This window comes from Mesoplodon mirus (genome assembly GCF_964341445.2).
Source record: "Mesoplodon mirus genome assembly, chromosome: 11".
Taxonomy (NCBI): Eukaryota; Metazoa; Chordata; class Mammalia; order Artiodactyla; family Ziphiidae; genus Mesoplodon; species Mesoplodon mirus.
The window spans coordinates 95,278,279-95,291,029 of NC_138987.1; the positions used below are offsets into that span (position 1 = coordinate 95,278,279).

The 12,751-nt window shown below is 36.5% G+C and overlaps 1 protein-coding gene across 1 annotated transcript in view; it reads left to right on the top strand.

Annotated features, from left to right (window-relative positions):
• The first annotated feature begins 714 nt into the window (after window positions 1–714).
• The window catches only part of LOC309811673 (pregnancy zone protein-like), a 41,368-nt gene continuing 29,331 nt past the window's right edge, over window positions 715–12,751 (top strand). Inside the window, exons 1-10 of the mRNA XM_082634672.1 lie at window positions 715–861; window positions 2,899–3,079; window positions 4,081–4,234; window positions 4,380–4,432; window positions 5,000–5,020; window positions 5,478–5,646; window positions 6,926–7,010; window positions 7,776–7,899; window positions 9,355–9,469; window positions 11,334–11,443. Of these exons, the coding sequence (XP_082490798.1) occupies window positions 779–861; window positions 2,899–3,079; window positions 4,081–4,234; window positions 4,380–4,432; window positions 5,000–5,020; window positions 5,478–5,646; window positions 6,926–7,010; window positions 7,776–7,899; window positions 9,355–9,469; window positions 11,334–11,443 (1,095 nt within the window). The 5' untranslated portion in view covers window positions 715–778. The remainder of the gene's footprint in view (window positions 862–2,898; window positions 3,080–4,080; window positions 4,235–4,379; window positions 4,433–4,999; window positions 5,021–5,477; window positions 5,647–6,925; window positions 7,011–7,775; window positions 7,900–9,354; window positions 9,470–11,333; window positions 11,444–12,751) is intronic.

The following is a 12,751-nucleotide window of genomic DNA, read 5'->3' on the forward strand; positions in this document are numbered from 1 at the left end:
AAATAGATTCTAACATCCCATCTCCTTAGAAAAGCAAATAGGATGATGATCACTATTGATAAAATGTTTATATTTCTCATGGTAAAATAAATAAGAATGTTCATCAAATAAAGATTATTTCCTTAGAGGATAAAATAAATTTATTGGCTTTATATTCTAGATGTTGAACTAAGAAACTATAAAAATGCATTACATGGGTTCATTTTCTTTATAAACAAACAAATATAAGGATAGTTGTAAAAAGCAAAAGCTAAGCTTTTAAACAAAGGAGAGATTATCTTCATACTTATTTTGTTTAAAATCTGTGATAAATTTTATTTCTTTGTTTCAATAAATAACTGTATTGGATGAAGCTTGGGAGAATATGTGATGCTCCCTGGTCTACCAAGAAGAGATTTGGGATATGTATTTACATAAATAGCTCTTGTTAAAAAAGAAAAGGATCAAGAATATTGATTGATTTCATCAAATCATGTCATTTACTTTGTTTTTCCTTAAAGATATTTAACGTGTTGATTAATAACCAGAGCTAATGTAGCCTCAACATACTATTTTTCAGGCACTTAGAAAATTTGAGCAAGTGAGAAAATTTGAGCAAGTGGATGAAAGTGATCTGCAATTGATTTTTTTATACTGGAAGTAGTTAATATGTTACAAAAATAAATGGTTAGCCATTTACTTTTACTGCCCATTAGGCAAAATAAAAACCAGTGATTCTGGAACAAGAACAGAGTTCAAGGACTCGAGAGTCCCATTCTTTCCTATTCCTCTCTACACCATGAGGGGATGTCAGCTGCCTAATCCAGTCTTGATTCTGCTTTCCTTGCTCCTTCCCAGAGATGCTTCAGCTACCTCCAAACCGTAAGCAACATTTCCAGAAAAGTCTATTGTCCTCCTCTTCCCATTGTGTTATCAGCTTCTTGATGTCCGTCTTTTTATTTATTTCCTGATTCCTTCTGAAATTATCTGTTGTTGAAAAAGCTCAGAAATGTTGATAAATTGTTATTGCACAGGTGGTAAAAGGCATACTCCAGTTCTAGAAAACTCAGAGATATAGGGCAGTAACATTTGTGAAACATTTACCAAATAAGATTATAGAATTCTACAACATTCATCAAATAAGAATATAGAATTCCTACCAAAAAAAGATAAATTCTTTTTTGACTGGTGCAAAAGGCTGCAGTGTCTTGGCCACTATAAAGTGACTCAGTGTCTGTGTCTTCCCCAAGCAGGTATTCCCAAGATGGATGCATGACTTACAGACAAGCCAGGGTTTGTGTGTCATTTCACTCAATCCTTCAGCAAAACTTTAAGGGTTGGCATTAGATTTGAGAGTATACAGATTATCAAAATGTGGCCCCTGCCCTTAGTACCTCATAGTATAAAAAAGAGAGAGATAGAGAGATGGTGCACAGCGAATGAAATAAAATGCAAAAACAGAACCAGGCATTGTAGGATTCTGTGAGAATACTCAGAGATAACCTAACTCTTCATGGGAACTGGTACAAGGGAAGGGGCATCACCAAAGTCCACATAAGAAAGTTGCTTTTGAGACGAGTCTTATGAAGCCAATAGAAGTTTTCCAGCTAGACCAGGACACTTCAGAAAGAGAGAGAGTCATGGGCCAGCAGAGCATCACAAAGTGCAGCACATTTAGGTGATTGTAAATGATGGGCAAACCGCAACAGGAGACTATTTTCTTCTGGATGTATATGGTAATATGTTTGATGATTAGCCTAGTTGTTCCTCCATCTCTAGAGAGTGGAAGAAAGAAAAGAGCTAAGGTTGCTTCTGAAACAGTAGTGAAAAACGATTCAGCTCCTCTCCATGTATTATTGTTATCTCTTAATGTTTCCTGGAACAAAGAGATTTGTGATATCATCCATATGAAACCCAAGACCACATGTGGATAGGTTTTCTTACTGGTTTCAGTGATAATTAACTGATTAATAATATTGTTTGTTACTAAAAAAAATTTAAAGTTTTTTTGGGGTTTATTTACATATAACTGAGAATTAAAATTGCAAGATATTTAAAGTGTACAACACATATATATTGTGAAAGGATTCTCCCCATTGAGTTTAATTAATCTATCACATAGATTAATCTAACAATTAATCTAACACATCTATCTCTCAAATATCTTGGGGGGGGTGAGAACACTTAAGTTCTGCTCTCACAGCAAATTTCAATTATATAATTTCAATTATACAATGTTATCAACTATAGTCACCATGTTATATAGTACATCCTCAGACAGACCTTATTCAACTTATAAATGAAAGTTTGTGTCCTTTTACCAACCTATCCCTATTTTCCTCCATCCCCCATTCCCTGGCAACCATTTTTCTACTCTATGTTTCTGAGTTTGGCTTTTTTTTAAAGACTCCGCATGTTGTAAGAGATACCATGCAGTATTTGTCTTTCTCTATCTGGTTCATTTCCCTTAGCATAATGCCCTCAAGGTCCATCCATGTTGTCATGAACACCAGAATTTCTGAATAATATTTGTGTGTGTGCATGTGTGCGTACGCATGCGTGTGTATGATCACATTTACTTGATTCATTGAAAATTTCTAAATTTAAAAATTATTTCTATACAAAATATATAACAACTCATGGAGTGCTTATCCATAACTTATGAATAGGTTTACTAATATTGAGAGTGAGTATTTCCACAGTATAGGAGAAGCATACTGATGTTTAACTTGGTAGGGGTTTTCTGAGTTTCTAAGGCCTTCTGGATTGGTCTTTGAAGAATATACTCCTCTCCACTCCTGTTGAAATCTGGCTCTGCTCTCTGATTGGTGATGATAGCAAAGATCATCTAGAAAACTACCACAGTAATGATGTCTTTTTAACCCCTCCATGGTTGACCCAGACCCCTCTCCTCCGCAGGCAGTACCTAGTCCTGGTCCCATCACAGCTGTATGCTGGGGTTACCGAGAAGGCCTGTGTCGTGCTTAATCACCTGAATGAGACAGTGGAACTGACAGTAACTCTGGAGTATGAGAGGCAGAGCAGGAATCTCCTCACAGACCTGGGGGCGAAGAACTCCTTCTACTGCAGCTCCTTCATGGTCAGTATCCCTCCTTGGGAAAAGGGAGAGCATTACAGAGGGAGCATGTTAGTTGATGCCTTGCATTCTGACCCCCAACAATAAAAAAGCAAAAGGAAGAAAAAAATGAGGAGTACAGAGCAAACTTCAAATTAGAGTCTAAAAATAAAGTTCTACTGAATATACTTATGTAATATTTACAAACAGAACTAGTGCAATATACAAAAGATAATAATGGTTATAGGAAGGACTTTTTTTTTTTTTTTTTTTTTTTTGTGGTACGCGGGCCTCTCACTGTTGTGGCCTCTCCCGTTGCGGAGCACAGGCTCCGGACGCGCAGGCTCAGCGGCCATGGCTCACGGGCCCAGACGCTCCGCGGCATGTGGGATCTTCTCAGACCAGGGCACGAACCCGCGTCCCCTGCATCGGCAGGCGGACTCTCAACCACTGTGCCACCAGGGAAGCCCGGAAGGACTTTTTAACCATGATTATCTTTGTTCTTAAAGTAAACTTCTAAGGAAAATAATGTTCATGCCATTACAGATATAAACACATAGATTCATAAAGTTAAGTGACTTCTCTAAGATCTCGCAGATGGTTGATGGTTAATGTATTGTCCTTGTAACCTTTAATTAACTTAAAGTATTAAATAGTTAATCATACCAGCTTACTGCCAACAATAATATGTAATGCTGTTTCTGACCACTGAAAAATAAAATTTAATAATTATTTTAATACTACCATATTGCTGTGAAAATGTGAGCTTGTTATTGCCTTAATTGTCATAACAGGTTGAAGAATTAGTTCACCTTATTGCAATGACATTTTTCCTTTAGTCAAATCAACAATTCATTGCTGTCATGTTACACGATCATAATAATCTATAAAAAGAGGGGACATCACCCTTGACCCTATCCCTTACTAATTTTCATGGGACTAACCAGAGAAATGAGAAAACCACAAAGGCTGAGACATTCAGATGTGGATCCGGGCAGATTCTTCAGCTCATTTCGGTTTTACAGATTCCGGAGTCATCATCTTCCTCAGCGTTCATTACTGTGCAGGTGAAAGGGTCAACCCAGCACTTCATAAAGAGGAAGCCGATGCACATAACAAAAGTAGAAAGCCTAGTCTTTGTCCAGACAGACAAACCCATCTACAAACCAGGACAAACAGGTATAAAGAACCAAATGACAAAAGCAATTTGAAGGGTTGGAGGTGTGGTTTTCTATTAATTTATGGAATCCTGGCACGTTGTTATCTGTCTTACTACCCTGAGTTCCCATTGGAGGGTTTCATGAGAAAAATCTCTATGTTTCAGTGAGATTCCGCATTGTCTCTGTGGATGTCAATTTTCACCCTTTGAATGAAATGGTGAGTGTCACAACAGTGGGTAAGATTGGCAGAAACAGGAAAAAATGTAAAACTTATTCTTTTGGAGAACTGAGACCAATATGAGATTCTTAAATCTATCACAGAAAGATCTCAAAAGTGTATCGCTGCTGGAGAATAAGGGAGATCAGTTCATCAACCACATTTTTAAAACAAATTAAATATTCAGTTAAAATTATGCCCTTAAAGACTCAATTATTTTCATTGAACTGAAGAAAATAAATGCATTTCATTTGTCTCCTAGAGAAATGGAGAATTTCTCAGAGATAAACTTCATCTGCAAAATAAACTATTATTAGGACCTTTTAACCTAAATGTAGGTTTCTCAATTGTACATTATTTCATTAAAGGGAAGTCATGACTTCTTAAGAGACATATGTCCCAAACTAAACATATAAAGTGTTGTGAATGAAATGGAGCCACATTTCCTCATTTGGACAAGAAATGAACAGGCTTACTTCCTCTGGTCCCGATACTGTATTAATGCTAATGTCATGGTGTTCTCTTTCTAAACTCTATCTCACACTCATACTATTTCTTTCTTTTCAGTTCCCAGTGGTTTATATTGAGGTAGGTAATATATTGTGTATCTCAGTTGGGATGAGGACTCACTGCCAGTTGTGTTAAATTGCCTCTCTCCACCTCCACCTTCCCCACCGGCACTTCACCAAAACTAAATAAATGTTTTCCCTGTCTCTCTTAAATCCTGGGGAGAGTAGATAAGATATCAGTGAAGGAACAAAATTCCCTGAGATGATGCAATTTAGTGGCTCGTCCAATATTTCTGAACAAGATGGGTATGCATAATCTCAAAAAGAGGTACTATCACCTGTCATATCTCATAGCTGGGAAAGATGTCCTTTGCTCAGTCTAGAATTCCTAGAAACCTTTGCTAATACCTCTGGTGCCAATTTACCAATCAGCTAATTATCCAACTCCCAATGTCACTCTCCCTGAAAAGCTGTTCCTCTACTCAAAATTATATATTTCAGTTGCTTCTATGAACTTGTGATGTTTTTACCTATAGAATCCCAAGAAGAACCGGATTTTCCAATGGCACAGTGTCAAATTGCACTGGGGACTCAACCAGCTCTCTTTCCCACTCTCAGTGGAGCCCACACTGGGTCACTACAAGGTCATACTGCAGAAGGAGTCAGGGGAAAAAATAGAGCACTATTTTGAGGTGAATGAATATGGTAAGAATTCTGCATGTGTCCAAGATATTTACGACATTAGAGAATGAAAGATTGGATCATTTTTACATGTAGGTGACAAGCAAAAATCTAGCATATCATAGTTGAAAATCAGCAAGCCTTTTTATTTATTTAAATATTTACTAAGCACGTTTCATGCACCATCACATTTAATCCTTACAGTAGCCCTCTGAAGCAGATCTTATACCTTCTACAGTTTACAAACGAACATATTAATACTAGAAAAGTTAGTAATTTACCAAAATCACAGAGCCAACAAGAAGCAAGAGAAATTTTAATAGTTCCATCTGACCCTATTCAAACATCAATTGTTAACCAATACATTATGTTATCTACACGCATCTCTTGATCTATATCTTATAACAGGAGGTATTTCCTGGGATTACATCCTGGCTGTGTGTGACCTACATGTAATCTACTCTAATAATAGTAATCAGACATTGAAACAATCTTATTAGTTATCAGTTATGTGGATTCTCTAATGTAAGTTAAATATATCATGCCATGATAAGGAGACCTATCACAAAAACAGGATTCCCCAAACTCACCAGAATTGCCATGAGAATTATAGAACAGGGATTCATTATAGAAATAACAAACTTTATACACAACTATGAGAGAGGCTGGAAAAGTCAGAGTCCAACAGGAGAAGATGGTAGATCAGAGGAAATTACTAACCAGTCCCCCTGAAGCATTGGTGGGGATGGACAGATCAGAACTCACAAGGGCACCTTCAGATGCCAGAGTGGAACACGAAGGGAAACTGACAGGAGAATCAATGGAAGACTGTTACCTCTCCCTACCTACCACTCCAGTACTTCTATAACCAGGTGCTGATGGTGGGCCTAGGGTCTCTGTGAGTCAGCAGGGTTTAGAAGTTGGGAAGGAGAGCTGGACACAGAGAGGGAAAAAATAAGGACAAACTGGAAAATGCTGGCCCCTCTGTACCTGTAACCACGTCTAACCATGGTGATCTTCAGAGACTAATGATGGTACTTTCCTCCCACCTTTGAAATCTTGGACAAATTCAGAGAAGGAGATTCTAGGAACCATAATACCAGCTTAACCAAGTTAACATGGTACCAACTGCCCATGGTTATGACGGCATCTCCTTTGCCAATAGTGGCCCTGATGCCCCTTATTGTAATTGAAATCACTTTATGTGACCCTTTGTTACAAGGTTCTGTAGTAGAATCATTACTACTGCTTACAGGACCTCCTGCCCACTCTCACCATTTTTTTTCTCTTTTATTAATAACAGTTTTGCCCAAATTTGAAGTCCAAGTGAAAATGCCCAAGACTATTGGTTTTCTAGATGATGAATTTGTGGTATCCGTCTGCAGTTTGTGAGTTACATTTTTTTCATCTCATTTCATTTTCCCTACTTTATTTGTATTGCCCATAATGATCACTGGACTTTGAAGTATTTTAGTTAGCAAAGGAATGACTCTCTCCCCAACTTGTCTGAAGTCAGACTAGGGAGCAGGGGTGGTGGCATACAACACTTTTACTGCTAATAATAAAAATTATTAACTGAGCACTTAAAATGTGCCAGGCAATGTTTTATGTGCCTTGCACTTATTTACATTTTTTTCTTACACTAACCCTATGAGATGGGGATAATTATCCTCATTTCACAAATGAGGAAACTGCAACACATAAAGGATAAAATAACTTGTTCAAGTTCCTATAGACAGTAAATTTCAGAAGACTGGAATTTAAATCCAACAGTCCACTCCAGACACTGAACTCTTCACTACTATTCTATATTGCCTCTGAAAGTAAAAAAAAAAAAAAAAAAAAAAAAAAAAAAAAAACTCAGCTGAAGTAAAACTTCAGCTGAGAGGGAAGAAAGATCTGAGAAAAAACTGCATTGTTACTTTTCCATTTGGAGGCGTTTCAAAAAGTATTTCAGTATTCAGTAAGTATTTTCTCTTAGAGTTGTAGATAATTAAGACACAGTTTCAGGATAAGTGCTTCTAAAGTACAAATGCTTTGGAAGGAAATACAATTGCTGTCAGTGAGTAAGATGGGTATATGAATGGATCAAATCCTGTGAAGAACATCTGAGTTATGTTAAGTATTTTTTGTATGACTCTTTACTGTTATAGATACACATATGGAAAGCCCGTCCGTGGTCTGGTGACAATTAATGTGTGCAGAAGATATTCACGATACAGTTCTACCTGCCATGGAAAACATTCACAAAGTATCTGTGAAGAATTTAGTCAACAGGTATATGGAAATCACTCTCCCCAGGACACTAACACCAGATCTTGTTTTCTTGTGGCTGATAATAGAATAGAGAATACAATACAATACAATACGAGAGTAGTGTTTGAAATAGTCACCTAGGGGAAGTGTGGAGTAAGGGAAATATTTTAAGATTGCCTGGCAATGATCGGAACCAACTTGAGGGTTGGGCTTATGGATTTATAATGGTATTTATTTGGCCAGTTTTGTAATTTCCTTCTGGCCACAATTGACATGCCAGGTATATGGGCATAAAAGGATGTGGAAGTCTCCAAAGTTGGCTTTTATCAAATATAATAGAAGAAGAATGTGACAGATATTAAGAATTGGGCTAGTGGGAGAATCAAATGACACCCTATGGAATCTACCCTGCATAGAGGAGACTGAAACTAGCATCAGGTTGAGGAGAGGGAGACTGAGAGGGATGATGAACTGGAGGCCTCGATTACATCAGAGGAAAAGTGGAGCAAGAATAACTAAGGGAAACAGCAGTAGGACATGTATTAAAAAATGAAATGTATGAATACTGATTTCAGGGGAAGAGTATATAAAAGTCCAGGGTGTGGCAATGTGAGCGGACGCTATAAGGGTGTGGAAAAGCAAATTATCAAAGTTGTAGAGACCAAATAAATGAAAGGCTAGGGTGGTGAATATGATGAGGAAGCTCAAGATAAACATTAATAAGCGAGATAAACATGAGAGAAATCTAGCTGCCAAAATCCTTACTATATCAGGGAGACTAGGATTAATTTCTATTTTCAAATGAGTCATGATATCTGCATATAAGTACATTAAATAAGATTAAATTTAATTATGCAATAAATATTTTCATGTAAATAAGTACAAAAATGAAAACAAATCTTTATTATAATATGAAACCTGATGTTTAGTTTAGAGATCTAATTGCTATAATGATTCATCTAGTCAATGAATATATGTGTTTTTTTTAATGTCCTAGATATCAAGAAAAGATAGTTAAGAAAATACGGTCCCTAGTCGATATTTAGGTGGAGGTCATTACAGAGGCTCCTTAGAACATGTTACGTCTGAGATGACTTTAGAAGAGCAGTAACTGTTGGCCAAGATAGGAATGGAAGAAAGAATGTTATTTGAGGAACAACATACACACACACACAAAGAGATAGAATTACAAAATACCATGGCACATTGGGGAAACTCTAGGAAGTTTAATATGCCAGAAATGGGATAGGCTTTTGGAAGAGAGGGGAGAAGGCAAAGGTTGGCAATGATTAACTCAATGATTAATGAAGAAATTTTGTATCATTTGGGGGCTTTGGAAAAGATAAGCACCCAAAAGATGGTCAGAACATTTGTAAAATTTCCTTCTGTGGCCAACACAAAATGTTCATAGGTTGGTAACTGACTTTTTTTTATCACAAATCAGAGGACCCAGGAATTCTCTTCCTTTCTCTTCAGGCAGATGAGGAAGGCTGTTTCACACAATTAGTAAAAACTAAAATATTTCATCTGAGACAAAAAGGATATGACATGAAATTACAAGTGGAAGCCAAGGTCAGAGAAGAGGGAACAGGTTTGTATTATTTTTAAATATTTATTAATTTATTAAACATTTATCAAACTTCCATTCCATGTAAAATGCTTTATAGTTTCTGGGGACTATGACAATGAATGGTCTCTGCCTTCAAGGAATTAGGAATCTAAAAAGAAATTATATATATGGCTATGTATATATGTATGCATGTATTATATATAACCGTAATAAAATTTCTACAGGAAATGTAAAAAATAAGGGCCAAATGAGCATGAAGAGAAAGAGTTAATTCTAATATAGAGCTGAAGAAGGCTTTGAAAGGTAACATTTGAGCAGATTTGAATAGAATGGATAATATTTTGAAAGATAGTGAGGACCAGGAAAGCGTAATAGGCATAAAACAAATGCGTTCAGTCCCAGAAGAATCTTAAAAAAGTAGGCTGGTGCTAAGGTGTTTAGAAAAGTAAATCATGTACTAAAGAGATTAGACTTTGGGCTTCCCTGGTGGCACAGTGGTTGAGAGTCCGCCTGCTGATGCAGGGGACACGGGTTCGTGCCCCGGTCCGGGAGGATCCCACATGTCACGGAGTGGCTGGGCCCGTGAGCCATGGCCGCTGAGCCTGCACGTCCGGAGCCTGTGCTCCGCAACGGGAGAGGCCACAACAGTGAGAGGCCCGCATACCGCAAAAAAAAAAAAAAAAAAAAAAAAAAAGAGAGATTAGACTTTATTATGAAAAGCATTGGATATCTTCAGATATATTTAAGGAGAATGACCCAAATAAATTGATTTTTTAAAAGTTAATTCCAGTAGGCATGAGAAGGACAGGCTAAATGAAAAATGTGTTACAATGTGATACATCAGAATACTATTCAAAGGTGACCCCAAAGATTACAACTTGGGGGCCGGAGAAATAGAAATGTCATTAACCAAGATAAGGAAAAGATGAGAAAGAGCTATGGTGATGAGAATGTGTCAAAGATAAGTCATCACAGTTTGGAAGATCAAAATGGAAGTTGATTCATTCCATTCATGTCAAAATGAAATTCATTTTGACAATTTCAAAAGAAAGCCAGAACAAAATCAGAACCAGAAATGTAAATCTAAAACCATTCTCATTGTTTCCAGATCCTCCTAAGACTAAATGCAAGTGTTCTGAAAGTGAGCTCACTTAGCATTGCTAAATTGAGGCTAGAGGCAGACAACGAGGGGCCCAAGAACAGAAACAACTGCAGTTAGGAAATAGTATCAGATAAGTCAGCAAAATAAAACTAGAAGTCACAGGGTTAGGGGAAATAAGGACAATTTTTTTAGATGCCACTGGTAGGGTTTCAGTGGTACTTATGTATGAAGTACTTCTGAGAGTTCATTTTGATGAGGTCTGAGATGAGAATACCATATTGCGGGAAAATAAAGGATCTTTTAGACTTGATAGAGCGGTGTTTTAGATGATGGAGTTAAAATACAGATCACACTTCACTGAATGGAAGAGCACCGGGTATTGGCTATACTTTTCACCATGTGGTGAAAAGAATGTTTTTGCTGGGGAAGTAGTTTGTGACAGAAATTTAAGAATATTTTTAGGCCAATGTGAAGAATCAAGATGTATGCAGAAAGTTGTTAGGGGAAGATGTGGATGTGAAACAGATGCAAAGATACAGCAAGATCCCAGAGGAGATGGGGTGAAAAACTTCTCAAGAGCATGTGTGGAACAAGCAGAATATTTGTGAAAACAGAGAATTGAGGAAGTATGGATACCAATGATTTTCTAAGCATGAGAAATTCTGGAAAGACTAAGAAAAGAGTATATGGATGGTATTTTGTTATAATGGAGTGAAAATGGGATGGAAGTATGAGGTGAGCTGAATATATGGAACAGTTCAACTTCACTGAATTATTTTTCAGGGTTGGAATTAACTGGACATGGATCATGTGAAATCACAAACACCTTAAGCAAACTGAAATTTACAAAAGTGGATTCACATTACAGACGTGGGCTCCCTTTCTTTGGGCAGGTAAAGTAATCTTTTCAATATAATCATAATTGGGGGGATGTGGCTTTTAAGAAAACAAATTTTTATATCACAAAATCAAAATTTATTATAAAAATGAATATTTATTTAGGGTAAGAAAAGAATATAACAAATTACAAATTTGAAAGGCAAATACTGTCACAGAATCCCCCCAAAAAAGCATATTCTTTCTAATTAACTTCCTAACACACCTTTATAATACACTTTTCCTGTATAGTTTGGCTGCATACTCTTTGATTGCCTCTTTGTAAACAATGATTTTATAATATAATTTTCTATAGAAAGAATAAGATATTTTCATTTAGTGTTTTTATTATTGTTAGTTTAAAAAATTTTTTTAGTTTCAAGGCTCAATATTCATAATATTGCTAAATTATGACTGATATTCAATTTAGTAAACTATCAAGGAAATGTAAGATTTCTAGTCATTTTACATTTTATTTTGTAGTAACTAATCTTTGAATTGACACTTTACAGGCAATTTCCTCATTTTATTGATGTATACGAATTTGATATTGTCTTAAGGTATTCCAGTATTTTGTATCAAATTGGCAAGAAATTAATAATGGGGCAAGACCATTTCAGGTCAAGAGAAAAGCATGAGAAAACTGAAGACTTGGAGCATGAATATAACTTGGCCAGAAATTTAAGAAAGATGAGAGAACAGCCAAGGCTGTAGGTGTACAACAGCTCTTTCAGGATCAAAGAACCAAGTGTGTTTTAGGTTATGTTCAGAATTTTCGATTGAGAAGTTACTGAAAGTTTTAGGGAGAATGACATGAGCAGTGTAGTTTAAACTGTATAGAAAATGGTTTGAAGCAAGGACAGAGCAGCAGAGGGTGGACTGCATAAACTTAAATAGAAAGATATAGGAAACCGGATGGGAAAAATTATTGTGGTTTTAACTGGAATAGAAGCAGTAGATTTGGAGAGAGGTAAATAGGAATAAAAGATGTTTAACAAGGGAAGGGTTAGCACTTGGCAATGGGTTAGATATAGGCACTGTTGTATACAGGCAGTGAAAGAGAGGACATGACCAAAAAAATAAGGCCCTACATATTCCTGCATAAATTACCAGATGGATAGAAGCCCTATATACTGAGATAGAGAACACCAGAGATGAAGAAAATTTGGGAAGGTAACATCATGAGTCCACTATTTGCTATTCTCAGTTGAATGCTCATAAGTTATCTAAATATAAATGTCAAAAAGAAAAATATTTTAGAGCCCAGAAAACAAATCTTATTTTCATATTCTAAGATCTTCGTTAAGTGACAGTGGCCAAGGCAT